Genomic DNA, 20,819 nt, shown 5'->3' with positions numbered 1-20,819 from the left:
TCCCCATTCTCCCCTCCCCGTTTCATTGGTCCATTGTGACCTGTTCTGTAATTTCATTGGTCAGATTTATTTGTACAGGAAGTTTCACTGAGTCACCCGCCCCCCAAGAGAGTCATTTATTGGGCAGCTATCCGAGTGCCCGAGTCTGACCAGACTAAATGTTTTGGCGGCGTGAAGCTCGTTAGCTCGTCAAAGCATGTGAAAAAAGTAGCGGCTTATATTCCGAAAATTACGGTATTTATGTTATGTTCCATCCCAGCAGCGGCAGAGTGCAAAATAGTTAGACGCTTAATAAAAATTAAAAGTTAAGCTTTCCTTGAAGAAATGCATATCGCCCTCTACCATTTGTGTTTTGCAGCTGGATCATCTTATAAGAAATGGAGATGTATCCATTTCGGTCGAACCTTGAAAATGTTTTGTGAGATTTCCCGCTCATGTGTTGTCGATGACTCTCAGCTACTACCAGACCAAAGTTTAGCTCAATATCTGTAAACCTAAGTTAATATAGACATTTTACGCTTTAAGTTAGTTTGTCCGCGTTCTCTCGAAGTTGATACAATGTAGAGGTGCGTCCACCGAATATTTCCCGAGTTTCATTAAAATCTATTCAGTGGCTCATTGGATATTTTTCTAACAAACGCACGGGTGCACGGACACGGGTAAAAACACCAAAAATAATAGTTAGCAGCAGTTGTGGCTTCCTAACTAAAGTAAACTTTTTTTTTTTTTTTTTTTTTTTGCTGATCTAATTGAGAAGCAACGCTCGTCTTTTAATAAAAAGTATAGACTTATGTCGCCATAACAGTCGCAGGCAGGGAATACAGGTCTGCTGTTTTCACAAGCAACAACATTAAAGCTAATTTAAGAGGTAAATTAGGAAGAGAGTTGCTGATGGGTATGTTGCTTTGTTCTTGTTTTCTACTTGTTTTAGCTGCACTCAGTACTTTCACACATTAGCTTCGTACTCTCCACGAAGAGATAAGTGGTGTAAGCACATTTTCTAAAATTTAATGTTTAAATTATGAGCAAACTCCGTAACTTTTAAATACACCACATACAGTACTGTGTAGAAGTTTAAAGCCATCCCCAGTTTCTTTAGATTTTACGTCAAAGGTCAGATGAACTTGTAAAGGGATGATCGTGTGTGTTCTCTCTTATAAATTGTCGTAAACCACTGGAAAGGTTTGAATGAAACTCACAAAGTGATCATTGAATATGCATCTACGACTGATCAACTTTTGGTCAATCCAATTTAAGATGGCCGCCACAGCTAATCAACCAGATCAAATGCAAAGATGGCTAAATTTCTCACAACTTTACAGACATTAAGCTCAACTTTGGTGTGGCGGTAGCTGATACTCATCATCAACTCCAGCTCTGAGCACTGCCGATCTTGTTTAAATCTTGAGCAAGCAACGTGATATGCAATTCTTCAAGGAATGCCCATTTCAATCCGTCCGGTCCTTCTACCTGATAACTGTGACCGTGTATATTGTTTTATTTTATTTTTTTAAGAGCAAAAATGGACAAGTGGAGGACAAAAACAAAAGTTATGGCTCTACAAACATGGACAATATCTGAAAGTCATGTCCATAAAAAGCGGAAACGCCTTCCACACTCCAACACATCTGAGAGATTTATCGTCCTTCAGCTGATAAACTGGATTTATTTTACAGCTAATCGTTCCACGTGAATTGTTTTGCTTGTGCTAAAATATGTTTTGTAAAATTTTTATATTACAAAGTAATATAAAGAAATGTGCAAGTCCTTTTGTTTCTAAGTTCATAGAAACCTATTAAAACCTATTTGTTAATAAGTAGCTAACAGTAACTCTGATAGCTAGTTACTAGCTAAAATGATTTTTAGCTACTTAGTCTGTTAGCTAGGTAACAGCTAACAGGCTAGCATGATAGCTGGCTAGCTAGTTTGATAGCTAGGTACTAACACGCTAATTAGTTTGCTAGTCTCTTAGCTGTGCACTAGCTAACAGGTGAACTAATAATCTTCTGTAGCTGCTTTCTATATAGCTAAGTACTAGCTAACAAGCTAACTAGTTTGCTAGTCAGCTAGCTTTGTACAAGCTAACAGGCTAACTAATAATCATCTGTACCTGTCAATATAGCTAGGTACTAGTCAGAGACCATTAAAAACATAAAAATAAAAATCACATGTTTATGTAAATATATATAATATATATGCTGTTATTCATCAGGGTTGTTCATTTTCAAACGGTGGTTCCTAAAACTTTCAGGTCCTGAACCACTAAAGAAAAGCATTAGACATTTCTTACCTGAACCCTCGTTGCTTGAAGTGTACAAAATTACATATCTGCTCCCAAAAACAAGAATGCAATTGCACAATGAGAAGAATGAAATTCAGTTATCTTTATTATTTTCTGTATTGCCCAACAATTGATTTTTCATGAAGAATTGTCTTGATAAAAATGTGGTTTTAGCAACCAGCTTTAATAATAAAAGTTTGAGTCGATTAGGTCATCGATCCCTCACTCCCACATCTGACCCCTCTGTCCTTGTCCCTTGCTTAGCGGTCTTCAATCAGTTTGAACCCATTTCACTCATTTCTCAGTGATGCTGTTGGTCGTATGAAACCCTCTGGTTCCCCTGCTGACCCCATCCCTGCTTCGTTTTTTAAACAAGTTTAACCATCGATTGGACCCTCTGTTCTTGCAATTATAACTAGCCGTATTGCTAGTGTGGTCCCTGATGCTTTTAAACATGCAGCAGTAAATCCATTAATTAAAAAACCTGGACTTGACCCTTGAGCCTGCTCAAATTTCAGACCAATCTCAAAACTTCCCTTTCTTTTCTTAAATCCTGGAGAAAATAGTTTTTATTCAACTAAGAGTTTTTGAATGAGAATGGAGTTTTTGAAATCTTTCAGTCTGGTTTTAAGCAATTACACAGCACCGAAACAGCTTTAGTTGGGGTTTATAATGACATTCTGTGAGCAAATGATTCTGGTCAGTTTGCGATACTTGCACTCGTGGACCTTCCCACTGCTTTTGACACTGTTGACCACAGTATCCTTATATCAAGGTTAGAACACTGGGTTGGGATTACAGGTGCAGTATTGGAATGGTTCCGTTTGTACCTAAGTGACAGTAGTTTCTGTGTTTAGATTGGAAATAGTGTATCTGCGTCAGTGCCTCTTTCCTGTGGTCCCACATGGCTCGATTCTTGGACCCCTTTTGTTTTCACACTCTGCTCCCTTTGCGGTTTATCCTGAGGAAACATGGCCTTTCATTGTTATACTTATAATTGTCAGCTTTATCTGCCCTTAAAACCCAACAGTTCTTGCTCCATTCACCTTGTGTTAAAATGTCTTGATGACATTAAAGCATGGAAGGCTTCAATTTTTTTTTTTTTGTTTTAATCATCAGGAAACTGAAGTCACTGTCTTCTGATCCTGTAAATCTTGACTCTCTTCAGCTTTATCTTAAGCAGGCTGTTATGAATCTTAGGATGGTTTTAGACTCTGACTTTAAGTTTAATAAACGTATGAACTCTGTTCTACAAAAAAGCTTCTTCCAGTTAAGGCAGAAAGCTAAACTTAAGTCCGTGTCGTGCCAGATCTGACCTTGAAAAAATAGTCCATGCCTTTGTTACAGCCCAGCTAGTCTACTGTAACGCGTTTTAAGTTGGAGTCGGCCAGGTTTCTTTTTCACGTCTCCAGCTTTGAACACAATTCACCAGTTTTGTCCTCCCTTCACTGGCTCCCGGCACATGTCAGAATTTATTTTAAAATTTTCTTGTTAACATTTAAGTGCCTTAATGGCCTTGCGCCCTCATACCTGTGACCTACTTTAACTATATGCTCCTTCTTGGGCGCTGAGATCTGACCTGTTGCTTTTGGTTGTACCAAAAACCAGGCCGAAGCTCAGAGGAGACCGGGCTTTTTCAGTCGTGGGCCCGAAACTTTGGAACAATCTGCCCCTCAACATTAGACAGACCACTTCACCCCCTGCTTTTAAATCTCCTAAAAACACACCTGTATTCACTGACTTATAACATGGTGTGATTTGATTTAGTATTTCATTGTTTCTCATTGATTTTGGTGTTTGTTGTTTTTTTTTTGTTGTTGTTGTTGCTTTTAATTACCTTTCTCTTTTACTGTCTTTATCTTATTGTTAAGCGCTTTGTTAACAGCTGTTGTTTTAAATGTGCTTTATAAATATAAACTTGACTTGACTAATATATATTTTTTTTTATAGTTTCAAAAAGCCCGTGAGTGAGTTGTATAATCGTTATTGAAAACTTTACATGCTTAAATTATTCAAAGTTCATCTTTTGGTGGTTTAGCAATAAATAAACCTGAAAATATTAGGTATTCGACTGGCAATGAGTGATAAAGCAGCTTATTTGTAAAGTTATGAGCAACTATTAATGAAGACCACTTTATTAGCAAAGTACAAAGAAACAAAAGGTCCTAGGTATGAACATACAGAGCAGATCGTGATTTCGTTCCACTGCTTGGACACAAGTATGAGGAGCAGCAGTGCGTGTATAAAAGAGCAGTTATTGTTGGCAGCTGCTGTAAATGCAGGAGAATATGTCGTCCTGCTTTTGAAGCGTGGTGCAGTTACAGCACTGAGCTTTTTGTTTTGGTCCACCGCTCGTAGCCTGGGGCGTTGCAGTGCAGCACAGCAGTGTGAGTCCCTCAGCTCTCCTATTTTGTCCTCACCATCTCTGCTCTTTGTAGCAAGAGGCTGAGAATACATTGTCAGTTTATGTTTATCTCCATTCATCTCAGGAAATAAAAAAAACATTTCCCCTTGCTCGGGATGTGATTATCTCACAAAACATGCAGAGGCTTTCTTCAATTTTATCATGGTGATAAAAAATTCTCCACCAGAATCCTGGAACATTGAGGACTCTTTGTAGTATTTTTATTTTATTTTTTTAAAGATGAACAAGTAAACAACCCAAACACCCACTGGGGATAAAAATCATACCGTTGTTGAACATAGGCTTCCTGTTAAAATGCAAAAGACATGAAATGTTTGGTTTATATGTCCTAAGTAGACTTATCAAATATTACAAGCTTCCAGTATCAAATTTATGAACTTCAGCTATTATTCTGTATTTTCATTCATACTTGGTAGCTCTGTCTTAAATTCCACTGAAGGAATTATTGTTTTCTTGTGTATGTGTTCATTTGTCTGTAGCTAATTATTGGATGTGCATTTATAACTTATGGACGCTTGGAGTCAACTCAATTCAAGGTGGCCGCAGAGCCTAAATTCAGTGTGATTCTAATGAACCGTCATCCCCAACACATGCTAAAGCATTGCCGTTACCTGTTAGCATCAACCCAGTTTGTCTGTCAGCAAAATATCTCAAGACCATTGGATTTGGTGTCGGTTCAATTCAAGATGGCCACGCTAGCGAAAGGACTTTAACCAACATGAACATGACTATAGCTCAGTTTTACAGATACTTAGATATTTGTTGTGGTAGTAGCTGAGTCTTTCACGACACATTCTGTGTGTGACGAATCATAATATCACAAGATTGTGGATTAACGTTGGAAAAAAAAAAATATCACACACCTGAGACAACATATCATACTACATTTGATCAACTGTTTACGTTTTACAGCCAATAGCTCTTGGCAAATCACTTCAGTGGTGCTTAAGTAATTTTTATGTTTGCCAAAACATATTTATTTTTACAAACTCGTCTAAAGAAATGTGAAGAAGTTGTCTTTTTGATAGTCATCTAACTTCAAAGTTCCTAACAACTTTTGAAATGGTTCACTCTGTTAGTAAGTAGTTAAAAGTAACTGTTAGCTTTAACAGACTTTCTAGCTAGCTATTCAGTTAGCAAGGTACTGGCTAACTAGTCAGTTAGCAAGGTACTTGCTAACAGGCTAACTAGCTATTCAATTAGCAAGGTACTTGCTAACAGGCTAACTAGCTATTCAATTAGCAAGGTACTAGCTAGCAGGCTAATTAACAAGCTTTTCAATTAACAAGGTACTCACAAGCAAACTAGCTAGTCATTTAGCAAGGTACTTGCTAACAGGCTAACTAACTAGTTATTCAGTTAGTAAGGTACTTGCTAACAGGCTAACTAACTAGTTATTCAGTTAGTAAGGTACTTGCTAACAGGCTAACTAGTTATTCAGTTAGTAAGGTACTTGCCAACAGGCTAACTAGTTATTCAGTTAGTAAGGTACTTGCCAACAGGCTAACTAACTAGTTATTCAGTTAGTAAGGTACTTGCTAACAGGCTAACTAGCTATTCAATTAGCAAGGTACTAGCTAACAGGCTAACTAGCAAGATACTAGCTAGTCTGCTAGATACCAGCTAAGAAGCTAACTAGCAAACATCTATAGATGGTCCCTTGCTAGCTACATACGTTTAAAATGTGTTTATTTCAAAGCTGTCTATTGTGTCTTAACAATACTTTGTTTCTGTTCTTCAGTTTGAAATGGTGGTTGTCCTAAACAGCTATAACTCTTAATTTCTCAACACGATGAACTTAGTCTAAAATTCTGAAAGGCGAAGGATGACATGCATTTCTTCAAGCAATGCTAGGTCTTAATTTACTTTTTTTTTTTCCCCAATAGTCACTTTTCATAATATATTTACGCTTCTTTTCAATTAGTGTTTTTTTTTAATTGTTTGTTTGTATATTTGTTTAATCTCTGTTTATTTATTGGTTGTATTTCTTTTTAACCCCAAACTTTTCACTTCTTCCAACAATTTGGTGCAGTGTACTGGTTAAGATTCTCAGTCATCCATGGCAAATCCACAGAAGACATTTTTATTTATTTATATTTAATTGAATTGGGTACAGTCTCACTGCGTTGTTCCAGATGGGCTTTCTAGTCGAGAAAAATGGCGACAAGTCGCGTATTGAAATGAATAATTGTTTTCTCTGTCGCACATTCTCCCTCTGCTTGATAACTCATCGTTTAATTGGCATGATGATTATGTTGTTGCAAACACCATCAGTAAAATAAATGTAATTCCGGCTGCTGACTGTTTTCTGTGAGTAGTTTCTGTTTTTGACTCAAAGACGGGACAAGTTGTTGTTTTTTTCTCAGAACTCAAGCGAGATTTTGTAAAGCTGCCGTTTGTTAACGCGTGTTCTGCTTCCCTGAGCTTCAAGCAAACATTTTCCAAATTTGAGACTGCAGCATAACTGCAGCCTCTAGTTGATTTTTGTATTTACTCTGATGGAAGTTTGAGCGCTAAACATTTAAAAATAAGCTTTTCGAAAAAGGCTAACCCTAACGATTTTCTTCTCCTCTTTGTCCTTCTATCTCCAGACCAACATCCCGTTCCTCCAGAACGTCTTTTCCAACAATCAGTTCCTGCACTCCACCGTGGACACCCAGTTCATTGACGAGAACCCCGAGCTCTTCAACCTGAAGCCCACTCAAAACAGAGCACAAAAACTGCTGCACTACCTCGGTCAGTGTTCAATAAACACCACATCATCATCAAACAATGACTTTAATGAAGGGGTTCTACTTCGCAGCACGTTTGCTTGCATGAACTGTTAAACCTCAACACAAAAGTAGGTCTTCGTAAGCAGAAAATAAAGGTTAATAACTCTGCAACCATCTGGAACAGAGCCATCATGGCATTTGTGGCTTCTAATTTGTGAAATGTATTACTTTTTTGGAAACTAAAGAGTTGAATTGTTCAGGATATTTGTAGATGAGGAATTTATTGTTCCCCGTCGTGGAGTGAAAAGGGAGAATAGAAAATAAAATACCGCCCGTCCGTCCATCCGTGCATGTTGTATGTGCGATAACTTGGGGAAAAAATAGGTGAAGTACCGACTTCCATTTCTGTGTGTGGGTTCTTCTAGTTTAAGAAAAGTTACTTTCCAGAATTAGGTTGCCACGTCAAAATACAAGACGGCTGCTGGCAATTAAATACGGTATGAAAACCTTGTGAGGTGGATAACTCGAAAAATAATCAACAGACCAACTTCCTTTTTGTTGTGTGGCTGCTTCTAGATGTAAGAAAGGTTTCCTTCGAAGTCTGGGTTGCTATGTCAGAATCCAAGATGTGTTGTAGTTTTTATATTGTATGATTGTGGTATCTGCTGAAGATTAATCTTTGGTATCCAAGTCCACCATTGGCCATCCCTTGGCCCCACCATTGGTGGATAAATTGCTCCCTCCGCTCGCCAGGATCCAAAAAAAGAACGACCTCTGTTCTTCTACAAAGTGTAACTCCTACTAGCTGAATATCTTGCACCAAAAACAAGTTTACTTGCACTGCCTGTTCATTTCCAGTCCAGAAAAGTACTCTCCTCAAAAACTACAATTGTTCACCACCCAGTATTTAAATCCTTCAACAACAAGGGACAAGAGGTGATCCCCTATCCTCAGGCAAATTAAAAAAAAATATCAGGCAGGTTTGAATAAAATGTCTTCATGCAAGAGTTGAATTCAAGTTCTTGAACTTCCAAATGAAAGAATAAGTAACGTGTAACTATAATGTGCAAGATCAATGGGCAATTAATGTAATCAGTGCTAAAATACTTTTCTTTCTTTATTCTGACTGCATTTCACATTTCTTCCCGCTATCCAGGTCATGTGATGGTTAATGGACCAACCACACCCATCCCAGTGAAGGCTAAGCCCTCGTCCATAGACCCTGTTGTCCCTTCTGTCACTGTGGGTATGTATAGGTTTTATTCTGCTGAAGCTAAAGGAATATCTGTAGTTTTATGTATTCCAGCATTTGTTCAAGTTCAATAATCTCCCAAGGGACAATTGGTTTCACAGTCAATTGGCACACAAAACATTCATACTAGACAAGACATTGAGACATTAAAGTAACGGTACAGAAATCATCACTGTTCATTGAGTAGCCTGATCACTACAGGGATGAATGAGTTTTTCAGTGTGTTCGTCCATCTGGGCTGCAGATGCCTGCGTCCAGATGGAAGCAACCTGAACTCATCATGGAGTGGATGATCAGGATCTGCCAGAATCAGCCTTGCTTTGTTCACCGACCTCGCCTTATTTATTGGTTACCATGTCACTGAAAGGTGAAGGTGGACGATAATGTTTACACTTGTCTGTAGCCAGAATATCTTGTAAACCACCGGTCAGATTTTGAGAGAACTTCCAGTAAATAGTCATTTACTGATTTAACTTTTGGAGTCAATGGGGATTCAGCATGGCTGCCACAGCTAACATTAGCCAAGGCAAAAATGACTAATTCAGTCAATTTTACAGACATTGAGCTTGTATTTGGTGTGGTTGTTCATAACACACACCCTGAACATCACATTTTGATATTTCATGAGATTTATTGTGCAAGTTTGACCAATATGGCTACAACTTTGTCCCATCTCAACATAATATGATCTAAAACATGCACGTGGCGATATGCTTTCCTTAAAGGAATGCTCATCCTTTTATTATTTGCTGTATTTAAACGCGATGTTCTCATTCATCACCTTTATTGAACTGATTCCGTATTTTAAAAAGAGGTGAAGTGGTTTATTTATTTTTTTTGAGGGGCACCGTTACTGAAAATGTCGACACTTGTGAGTCTATAGGACTCTTTGGATAACGGCGCCCGCCAAATGACAAACGAGCTGTCGAGCAGTCCGATAGCTGCAGGCAGAAAGGCCCTTCTAAACGGACTCTGTTTGGCACTGTGGGATGAAAAGGTTTGCAGCCCGGAGTGCTCTGCTGAACTGTGATCACAGCTCATTGTTTGTGAAGGCAGAAGTTCTCCACTTCTCCCTCTCTGCTCGGCACCGGCAAAGGCCAGCGACCAATCTGCTCTCTGAGCTCCTTCAGCTTCTTAAAGTCTCTGGAGTGGAGCTCTGCTGAGGATTTCTTTCTCTCTTGGTCAACTCCAGCACCGTGTTGGATGTTGTACAGTCATGCTGACTTTTACCACCACATGTATTATATGCATGTTTAGCATGGTTATCGATATTATTGGGGGTGTTTTAAATGGGTTTAAAGCATGCAAACTGTGCTAGTTCATTCTTATATCAAACTGTTCGGCTCGTTGACATGGCTGCTATGACTTTAGCTTTTTCTCACTTTAAGGCTTTTTAAAATATTGAGATATATTTTATATTTTCCCCCCAAAAAAATAAGAATCTCCAGTACCTTCTAAAACAGTGTCCCATCTGTTCCAGCATACTGGCTCTGTTTGTGTTTTCCCATGCTACTTTTAGCTTTTCTCTAGCCCTTTGCTATTTTTTAAATTATTTTTTTATTTTGGCTTGTAGCCAGACTTTAGATACTTTTACTTTGTAGCCAGTCAGCCAGCCAGCATGTGTGGGTGTGTCACCTTTCCCACCCACATTTTGATGTTGTCTGTACGGGAAGTGGAGCCGACGACCTTCCGATCACTGCCCAACTTGGCTAACCTCTGTCCCACCACGCCCTCTGTTGCTTTTAATTACTGTTTAGCTACTTTTAAATAGCTGTTTTCTTCTTTTAGCCTCTATTCTTTTTATACTTCTAGCTTGTCTTTTCAGACTTTTGGCTAGCCTTTAGCTGCTTTAATTTTGTTTTCCCACCTTGAGCTTGCTTTTTGATACTTTTGACTTTTAGCTAGCATTTTTAAGATTTTAGTGTTGGGTACCATTTAGTTACTTTCAGCTTATTTTCTACTTTTTGCCAGTGTTTTCTTCTAGCTTCTCTCCATCATTTAATACCACTAGCTTTCAGCAATCATTCTGCAGCTTTTGGCCTATAGTTAGCATTTTGCTTATTTTAGCTTTTAGATAGTGGTTTGCTCATTTTTGCATTTGGCTAATGTTTTGTTTTATCAGACAGTCGGCATTCATATTGCATTTTTTTTTTTTTAAAAGCAATACCTCTAATTAATTTAAATATCTCAGTATTGCTCTGTTTTTTTTCTGGCAGCAGTATTTTACGGAGTTGCTCATTCACTCACTTACGAACCAACACGGTCCTCTCCGTTGTAAGATCCAAGTCTTTGGCTTTGAAAATATACTTTAAACACTTTTATTTTTTGCAACACAATAATAGTTTTAAGGATTAGATAAGTGAACCAAATAAGAGAAGTTGTGCAGTGGGTAATGTCTTTATCCTCGTTTGAAAACTGTTACCAGAGGTTTAACACCCGCTGTATGTTTGTCGAACAAATTAACAAATATGTAGGGGGCTAATTACAGACTGCAACACAAACACAACACAAAAAGCATCAGGGTTATTGTGCCTTAACGAGCACTGAGCTATTTCAGTAGACGTCATATGTTACAGAAGTGTTTTTAACACATCTGTTTGGTGCATTTAATGTGAAAGGTTTGAAGATAATCATCAGAAAATGCCTCCACGTTGGAGCAATTCAAGTGAAATTCTTTAATGTAGAGTCTGACCGATGTATCGTTAGGGCCGAGATTTTAGGCCGATATAGGCATTTGGGGACATATCGGCATCGGTGATATTTGGCCCATTATGGGTTGATAAACACATAATTTTCACCCCTGAAATGCTTTGAATGAGCCTTCAAGGTTCAAGGTTCTTTGTCATTCGCATCACATGTGGTACATGAGGTGGAATGGAATTTTGTACTCAGAGTCCCAGTTATACCCAAAAACAGCAAAAATATAAAGCGTAAAAAGAACCGTAAGGATCTAAAATACACGCCAAGCAATAATATAATAAGGTGTATTAAACAGCAGCCGGAACTTGAGTTTGTTGTGAGCAGATGGGTATGAATACAGCAGCTTATGGGTAAGAAATCAGCAGCATGGGTGATCAGCAGCACATATAAAGTGACGAATCTCCTGTTAAAGTGGCGTTGCAGTGATTTGTCTGGTTAGAGATTTATGAGTCTGTTTCAAGGTAGAAGCTGTTCCTCAGTCTAGTGGTTCTACATTTAATGCTCCACAACATCCTGCTTGAGGGGAGCGGGGCAAAAAGTGTGTGTGCTGGGTGAGTGGGGTCCTTCATGATGCAGGTGGCCCTCTTCCTGCATTTGTAGGTGTAGATGTATGTGATGGTGGGGAGACTGACTCCAACAGACTTCTGTGCAGCCTTCACCACTCTCTGCAAAGCTTTTCTTTCTGCAGCTGTGCAGCCTCCATGCCACACGTTGATGCTGGAGCACAGGATGCTCTCCACTGCACACTTGTAGAAGGAGGTGAGGACTGAGCTCCTGAGTCCCGCTCACCTCACCCTTACTTATCCTTACTAAAACTCTTTAGGCTAAAAGTTAACTTGCTGTTCATCAGCTGGAGAGTAGTTAGCAGCTGACTTTGGTCATGTAGATTACTTAGATTTTGTTGTGCATAAAAAAATAATTTTTCCGATTCAGTTTATTATTGCCATTGTCAGTGAACAGGATTCACAGACTAGGAACTTGCTTCGGCATAAAGGTGCGAATAAAATATAAAAGATAAAACATATGTACACCAATACAATACAATACAATACTCAGAAAAAAGCAGTTTAGTTCAGTAAAATCTAAAATACTCTTTAAACTCTGTGCTTTTTTTAAGGATGTCGTCTATCTGTCTCTAGGACAGTGTTGGGTAATGGAAACCTTTTCCAGTCATTTTACATTTAAAATAGTAATACTAACCCCATTAACCTTCAACACAGGAAACGGTTTCATCCCCAGTATGTATTATTTAAATTGCCAGACAGAAACATTACAAAAATGTTTACATTTAGTATTTATTGGGTGTATTTATGGAGTTAATGGATAAAATGATGCAGTTTTTTCCACAGTGACAGTAACGTATCTGTTTGGGATGATGTACAACCTGTCATTTTTCTGCTGCGTGCATTTTCTCCCTCCCTGCAGTTTCTTGGTTTTCTTATTTTGTGAACTGCAGTGATTTGAGGCACCTGCCCCCTTTTGAAGGCAATTAAACAATGAGCTGCATTAATCTGACATGTTCATCAGCACCTTTTCTCTGCCTGAGCCCATTACCCAGCATGCCCCGTAAACACAAATTTACAGCGAAGTAACGTGAATAATATGAATCATAACCAAGCATGACTTATTGAATCAGACATCTAAAAACACGCTCAGTGGAAGGAAATCTCCAAATGTTTTTCTATCCGTGCACACATTTTTTTCAACACTGCGACTGTGCGATTTTAGTTTTAAGCCATTAATACCCATCCCACTTGTTACAGGATAGTAAGCACACAAAAATGCATGAAACCCACGAATTGGCATCAACATACGCTTTACTGAACCGCCTCTCCGTCAACACTTTGTTCACCTACTGTAAGCAGCTGATGAGGTACTTGTACGCAGCACAGAGATGCACAGAGGCATACCTAAAGCCTAGTAATGAGATTTGTAATGTGCTTATATCCTTTCTTTCATTTGACGGTGGGATTGGGAGAAGAGAGGGATTAGACCTGTATTATCACTCTGTCTAGAGAGGCGTGGAGGCAGCAATGAAGCCATGAAAGGAGAAATGGGTTAGGATAGGGTGAACAAAGGCCAGGCTCTAATACCTGCAGAGAAAATGGTCAACCGGATACGACTGATAAAAACGAAGGTTTTGACCGAGAAGGGATGAACGTGTAACCTCCGTAGATTGAAGTTAAGCAAACACTGGAAAAACGTTATTGAAAGTCAAAATACCATGAGATGCACGACGAGGAAACCACCTTGGAGGTGTTCTTAATACATTCTGATAAAAATATAACAAGGTACACCTGTCCTAACAAATCCTGTTTGGTACTCAAAGGCCAATATTTTCTAATTAGGATTTGTAGTCTGAACTGTTCTGTCTGACGGCTGATTACTGGTGGTTCATAGATGGTGTAGAGGTACACCTTGTTCCAATTATTGTCTGGATTTATTTAATAGAGGACATCTAGAGGTTAATCACCAGATGCCTGAGCCAGCTTCTGGAAAAATGACTAATAAAAATGGCACACCGTCCTGCACCTTCCAATTATGCGCTATGTTTCCAGTTTTAGGATGAGTTATAGAGGAGTACATTTTAAAAGTAGCGTAGTTCTGTGCTTAAAGGCACATCGTATTAAGAACTCGGAGCTTCTTTTTATGCCTCGAGTTTTGGGTTATTTTACTTCCCAACTTCAAACAAAGAATGTCTTTGGCTTTGTCATTTTTATTGTTCAGGTCCAGGTGTCGTAGCTGAAAAACTTTAAAGTCTGTTTCAAAGTTTGCTTTCTGACGACTGAAGATACTCATTGCCTTCTCTGTCACTCCAGTTTGTGAAGAATAATGAACTGTGTTTGAACATTACTGCCTTGAACATTGGTATACTGCTGTTTAAAGTAAATTATACTCACTGACCCAAGAGCAAAAAAAAAGTTAGACACTTGAACAAAGTGGTGGAAATGGATTGAAACTACACATGCTGAATGGTTATGACTGCAATGATTAAGATATTTAATGGAAAACAGCTGCACACTGCTGACCCATAACAGTAGAGTGTGGAACCCTGTCAGACTTGGATTTAAGTTGTTTTTGTTGCAGAGCCAAGTCCTACGGCTGTTTTTTCTTGACCTGCAGCAAGTATATAATAATGTATATGTATTGTCATCGGTATGTTCCAATACAATGGCGAAATTGACTCTGCGTTTAACCCATCCACCACCAGATGAAGCAGTGGGCAGCTATTGAAAGCGTCTGGGGTGCAACTGGGGATGAGGTGTTCTGCTCAGAGACACCACGAGGTGTGCAATGACTGGGGATCGAACATAGGACCTTCAGGTCCCGAGTTGGCTGCCCTACCTCTACACCATCTCGGCCCCGAAGTCGGCCCACCACTGTTGTAAATTATCCTTGAGATCAAGAAGGTTTGGTGTTGACGTTGAAGCTGTTCATGTTTGATTAAGGAACGATGAGAGGACCTAGCTGGAAATGGGAAGACCTCAACATGAAGCAGCCAGTCCGTAGAAACACAATCTGTGTGTGGACAGCCCTTGTTTTGTTACAAGACTGGATCAGGGTGCTGTCTCAGGAGGGGTACAACAGGACATCACTGACAGCACTGTGCTTTCAGGTTCCTCTGAATCACTATCAAAGGTGATCTAAAGTCCCACTGTATGCTTCACCATCCCATGATGCCAGGAGATTTGCCTAGTGTGTGTCTAACATTGTCTAGATGGCTCCTCTCCTTTTAACGCCACCACGAAATGATCACCTGTGTTGATACAGAACAGAGAATTGTCACTGAACATGATACGACACCTCATCAGCCCACATATTCCAGTTACAGCTCAAAGAGCTTAAACATGGAGTGATGAACCCAAAGTTTGACGAAAGCCATTCATTGACACAAGGTGTTGTAAAGCGCCCAGTAGTAATTGTTTGGATGGCAGGAAACACATCATGTTTTGTTTTTTTATGCTTGGCACACAATACAACCATCTTTGGCTGGTGTGGTCTGTATTGGTGACCAACATCTTTGACTTGTGGAGAGCTCCTTGTTGGTGACAACACTGGGCCACCTTGACATCTGTATGCCTCACAGATGCCAAGCAATCACACGATACAACCCCTATCAAACTCCCTGAAGGTCTTGTAAGGGTGTCTAATGCCGCTACACTGTCCTCTATCTCGTGTGGCTTTAAGTAATGGGTTTTAATAACTGTTAAACACTCTACCAAATGCCAGAAAACGGTATTGCTCCACTGGTGATGCCACCACATATGGTCCTCTGGGTCTTGTTCGAGGCGTGCCAGCTTGTTGGAAACTTGAATCATTTGCAAACCCATTCTCTGGTTTGTTTGGGAACTAGATTGTGGCTATAACCATGGTCTGAACCTATTTTAATATGCCAGGCTTACCTGATAGACTGTTCATAATGAAACACTGATTAACAGTCATTAGTTTGTTCTTATATTCTTAAACAAAAAAATACAACTTATTCATCAGGTTTCTTAGGTAAGCAAATGTCCACTTGTGTTTTGCAAACTAGGCAACTGGTTTTTTTTTTCTGAAATTTGCATATAAGGACCTGAGAGTGCTGTGGTTTAGTCTCTGTGGAAATTTTGAAGCTGGAGGAGAGAGTGTAGAGAGCAGACAGGTGAAGAATGTCAACAGAGGAGGAATGAAGTGACATCAGCCTGAGAGACGGAGGAGGAGAGCGTGTGCAGAGAAGCTGGCGGTGGGAGTTGGGGAGGCTTTCGATGCAAATGAGAGGCTATGTTTATGTGCAAGTGGGTCACTTGTCAAGCACAGCAGCCATGTGGGATTTGTAGCTTTTTTACTATTTGTTTCTTACTATAAAACATACAAATCCACTCAAACGCTAATGCTTTCTTTGAAATTCTTACATGCAGAGGTCCCTTTCAGCACAGACGCCGCAGTCCCAGTGCATCTGACCCCTTTTTCTTTGTTATTGGAGAGATTGTTGGAGTCGGTGATAGTGGTAAAAACACAGTTAGAAACCGTGTGCATGTGAGAAATGGAAGGTAGACTTAAAGGAATAATGATTCTTTCCGTGTATTTTTCTCTTCAGTTAAAACGACTGTACCAGTTTGCATCAACATGAGTTTGTGGAATACATGCAGCTTTTTTTTTAATCTTTAGTATGTTGGTGTTTGTGTGAGACGTTTCTTTTATTTTTGGTTCTGCAGGCTTAGCAAAGCGTTAAAGCAAAGATTATTTTCAGCTGTAACATACAACAAAGGCTACTCTTCAAGACAAATGTAGAGAGTTCAGTTGCTCTTGTGGCTGATTAATTAGGTAAATTTGTTTCTGTTTTATAATTAATCCACACTGGCTAGCCCCAAGCATACTAAACAGAACAGCACAGCAGAGTAACATGTGATAATTCATCCGAACAGAGGAGGGTTTTTGGGACCGTGGACATATTGTGTTATAGTCTTTGTCAGTCCCTTTGTCCGTAAACATTCTTTGTCCAGTCCATAACTTGTGATCCACTGAAGATCATCACAAGTTGAAATGTTGCTACACTTTTCTTCCCCCCAGCTCGAAGGTCAAGGCCACAAATCGAGATCAAATGTTATACAAGGTCTTAGGTTGTACGGGCCATTGCTTTAAATTGTTGTACAGGAGTCCCTCGATCATTGTGGGGGTTACGTTCTAGACACCTCTGCGATAGGTGAACAACCATGAAGTAGGAACTAAGGATGGGGCCGATCCGATCCAGTATCGGTATCGGCCTCCGATACCAGCATAATTTACGTATCGGATTTGTCCGATCCACGTGCCGATATTTCCGATCCATGATGCATGTTGGCTTCAAACTACGGAATGGATTTCCTGAACGGCGGCGTGTCTCATGAACCCAGAGTAATAAGACCCGCCTCACATTCAGGAAATCCAGTTCATAGTTTGCAGCCAGCTCCAACGTGAGGACTGAGTTAGCAGCACTGTGGCTAACAGCTAACAAAGTTTTCATCTAAGCATGTCCGCTGTGTGGAAGTATTTTACACTAGAAACAGCACAAAACAAGACAGCAACGTGCAATGTCTGCAGAGCCATAGCGCCACATTAAACCGCGGTAAAGTTAGTTTTACGATGGACATTCGAGCTCCGTGGCTTCAGCGGGGCGCTACTCTCGCTGAATCCGAAAGAGGCGACTCGACCTCGGCCAGCCGTGTCCAATCTGCCCCGCTCAGTCTGCCCGTCTCTGAGGAGGGACAGACTGAGCGCGGCTGCCCCAAATCAGGCTGCCTGCTTCGGATTGAACAAGAAGAAGACATCGCTGAAACCACGGAGCTTAAATGTTTACAGAGAAGTTGCTAAACTTCATAATTAATATCCAACCACTATCAGTTGTAGAAAACAAAGGATTTCACAGTTTGATATTTGCATCCAAGATATAGTTTACCCTCCAGCAGATATTTATCAGTACAACAGTAAACAATCATAAAAAAACCACGATTTGAAAATTATATATATTAAAAACATAAACAGCTACATTATAAAGTGCTGTAAAATACTAACATTTAATTTAATTCATTTATTCATTCATTTAAAAGAAACAAAATTAAAAAAGAAAATGTTGAATGAAAAAGAGTGCAGAAAGAAGAAAAAAAATCTTATATCAGCCCCTTATTTAAAAAAAATATAAAATAACTTTAAACAATCACTTAATCACTTTAATATCCACTTTAAAGCTAGGAATAAAAATAAACATGTTTTGTGTTAGCAGAATTGAATTCTAACTTTAAAACTTATCCAACATTAATACAACTTACCTCAAGTTGCCTTTTTGGACATGCATGCATATATTTGTACAAATTGTACTTGAGATATTATTACAGCCTCATATAAAATCAACGATGATCATGATATCGGAACTGGATCGGTATCAGCTGATATTTAGTTTTAGGTATCGGGATCGGATCGGAAGTAAAAAAGAAAAAGAAAAAAGTGGATCGGTGCATCTCTAGTAGGAACGCTATATTTATTTTAGTATATATATATATATCCAGTTCCCTCATGTCTAAATTTTATTTTAACTCAAAATATGAAGAAAAAAAACCTGACTTACTGTATATCCAGCTTTGAATTTAGGTTTGACTAGCTGTGGTGGCCATTTTTACATTTTTCCAAAAGATAATCAGTTATACGTGTACATTCAACGATTACTTTGAGTTTTATTTAAATCTCTTCGTGTTTTACTAACGAACATACACAACTAATTACATGATCTCCCATCTGCAGTCACTGGCGATGCTTACTGATCGTAACCTGACCCATCGATGAACAGTGTCATCGTTAAGACAGTCACGTGTCCTTCGCTCACCTGCTGATTCTTTTGTGTGAAGTTTATATCGGATGTAAAAATCAGCTGAAGCAGAGATGCTAAATATACTCCCGCTCTACAACAAAGGGTCGTCTGAGCTCCGTATTCGACTCCGTTCGTCAGACCTGGGGGGGATGTTTAGGTCAGAGGTCATAAAACAACATGAACGATCGCTGGGTAGCGGGAGGTTTTTCATGTAGGTGAGTCGGTTTGTTTATGTGGAAGTGGGTCAGCTGTGAAGAAAAGCAAGCATGTGGGACTTGTATCAGTTTACTCCCCGTTTTGCTGTTCTTGGCACCGTACAGCAAAAAGACGAGTCCACTCCACTGATGACTGTTTTCCAGGAGGCTGTCACATGTAGACGTCGTATATGGAGGCACTGCGGTCCCCCCCGTACATTGTGTCTAAATGCAGTTTAGCAGAACATGGTCTCATTTGAAACGGTGTGTGACAGAAGCAATCTGATGATTAATCACTTATCAATATATGTCTGTTTGCTTCAGCAGCAGGACTTAAAGATCGTGTAGTTTAGGTTGAAATGACTTTATTTTATATATCTGCGTGTTTTGTGCGACAGTTCTGTGGTGTTTTTATAAATATACTGACCTTGGGAACTATTTGTTTTCAGATGTGTGGGACTACAGTGAGGGCAGACAGTAACCTCATTAACTAGACTTATTGACTGATGATTGTGCGCACCACGACAGGAATAGATTCAAATTCTGATTTGCCTCGGGTGATGTTTGTTTGTAACTGCATGGCAGAGTGGAAAGACAAAGATTGAAAATTAGTGTCAACCTTGGTTAAAGTTTGAAGCTTCAGTTTACGTTAGTTTATGGCTCGAAGCCTTAAATACAAGAAGTGCAACTTAAAGTTTTTGGAAAGAACATGAAACGTGTCCATTATTGTCTAGTTTTTCTCTGAGCGGAGAGAACCTTTGCACAAAATCCAACTTGGAGTCTGAACTTTTAGTTTAAGTGACGATCTTTCCGTCAGTAACTTCACTGATCTTCTCTGTCCCGTTCAGAGTTTTCCTCGTTAACGACGGTTTTCCGTCTCCTTCAGGTGACCCACCTGTGGGTTTTCGTGACGTGTTGCTGCGGGACGGCCCTGAGGGGTTCGCCAAAGCTGTGCGAGCTCACCAGGGTCTGCTGCTGATGGACACCACCTTCAGGGACGCCCACCAGTCCCTCCTGGCCACGAGGGTTCGAACCCACGACCTGAAGATGATCTCTCCGTTCGTCAGCCACAACTTCAAAAACCTGTTCAGCCTGGAGAACTGGGGAGGTAAGCTCGTGTTTGTTGCTCTCCGTCGCAGAGGGAGGGGGGGGGGGGGACTGGAAACACCCTCCCTTCATCTGCGAAGGTTGTGAGCTCTAACTGGGAAAAATAAGCAACGTGCCGACTTCCATTTTGATGTTTGGCTGCATCTGGGCCAAAAAAGGTCACTATCACAAAAAGTCCTGATGCATGCTCAATAATCCAGGTAGAAAAATCTAAAGAAGTTAAATCTGGTCCTCTGGACTTTCAAAAAAACAAAACAAAGCAAAACAACAAAAAAATGTAGAAACGTTTCGTCTCTCATCCGAAAGACTTCCTCAGTGTGAGGTGCTGTATTCAGCTCAGTCTTATAAATAGCACTTTCTCAGAGTGGATCAACCAGATATCTCAAAAAGTCTAAATGCAGGCTGTTTCTCTATCATCTATCTATCATCTATCTATTTATAATCTATCATATATCTATTTATAATCTATCATCTATCTATCATCTATCTCTATGTATATCTATAATCTCTATCTCTTATCATTTATCATCTACCTCTATCTATCATTCTATCATTTATTAATTTATCATCTATCATCTATCTATCATCTACCTCTATCTATGTATATCTATAATCTAGCTATCATATTTCTATATATTATATATCATCTATCTATCTCTATCATCTTTCTATATATAATCTATCATCTATCTATATCTATCATCTGTCTATCATCTACTTTTATCTATCATTTATTTATAATCTATCTCTACCATCTATCATATTTCTATACATTATTTATCATCTATCTATCTCTATATGTCTCTATCATCTATCTATCATCTA

At 39.3% G+C, this 20,819-nt stretch overlaps 1 protein-coding gene across 2 annotated transcripts in view; it reads left to right on the top strand.

Annotated features, from left to right (window-relative positions):
• LOC119409659 (pyruvate carboxylase, mitochondrial) overlaps positions 1-20,819 on the top strand; it is a 472,483-nt gene that overhangs the window by 362,766 nt on the left and 88,898 nt on the right. For both annotated transcript variants that reach the window (XM_037676564.1, XM_037676571.1), the window contains exons 13-15: positions 7,298-7,442; positions 8,577-8,666; positions 19,774-19,995. In XM_037676564.1, the coding sequence (XP_037532492.1) occupies positions 7,298-7,442; positions 8,577-8,666; positions 19,774-19,995 (457 nt within the window). The remainder of the gene's footprint in view (positions 1-7,297; positions 7,443-8,576; positions 8,667-19,773; positions 19,996-20,819) is intronic.

Source organism: Nematolebias whitei, chromosome 1 (assembly GCF_014905685.2).
Source record: "Nematolebias whitei isolate Nwh7 chromosome 1, NemWhi1, whole genome shotgun sequence".
NCBI lineage: Eukaryota > Metazoa > Chordata > Actinopteri > Cyprinodontiformes > Rivulidae > Nematolebias > Nematolebias whitei.
This window is presented reverse-complemented; position numbering and strand designations above follow the sequence as displayed.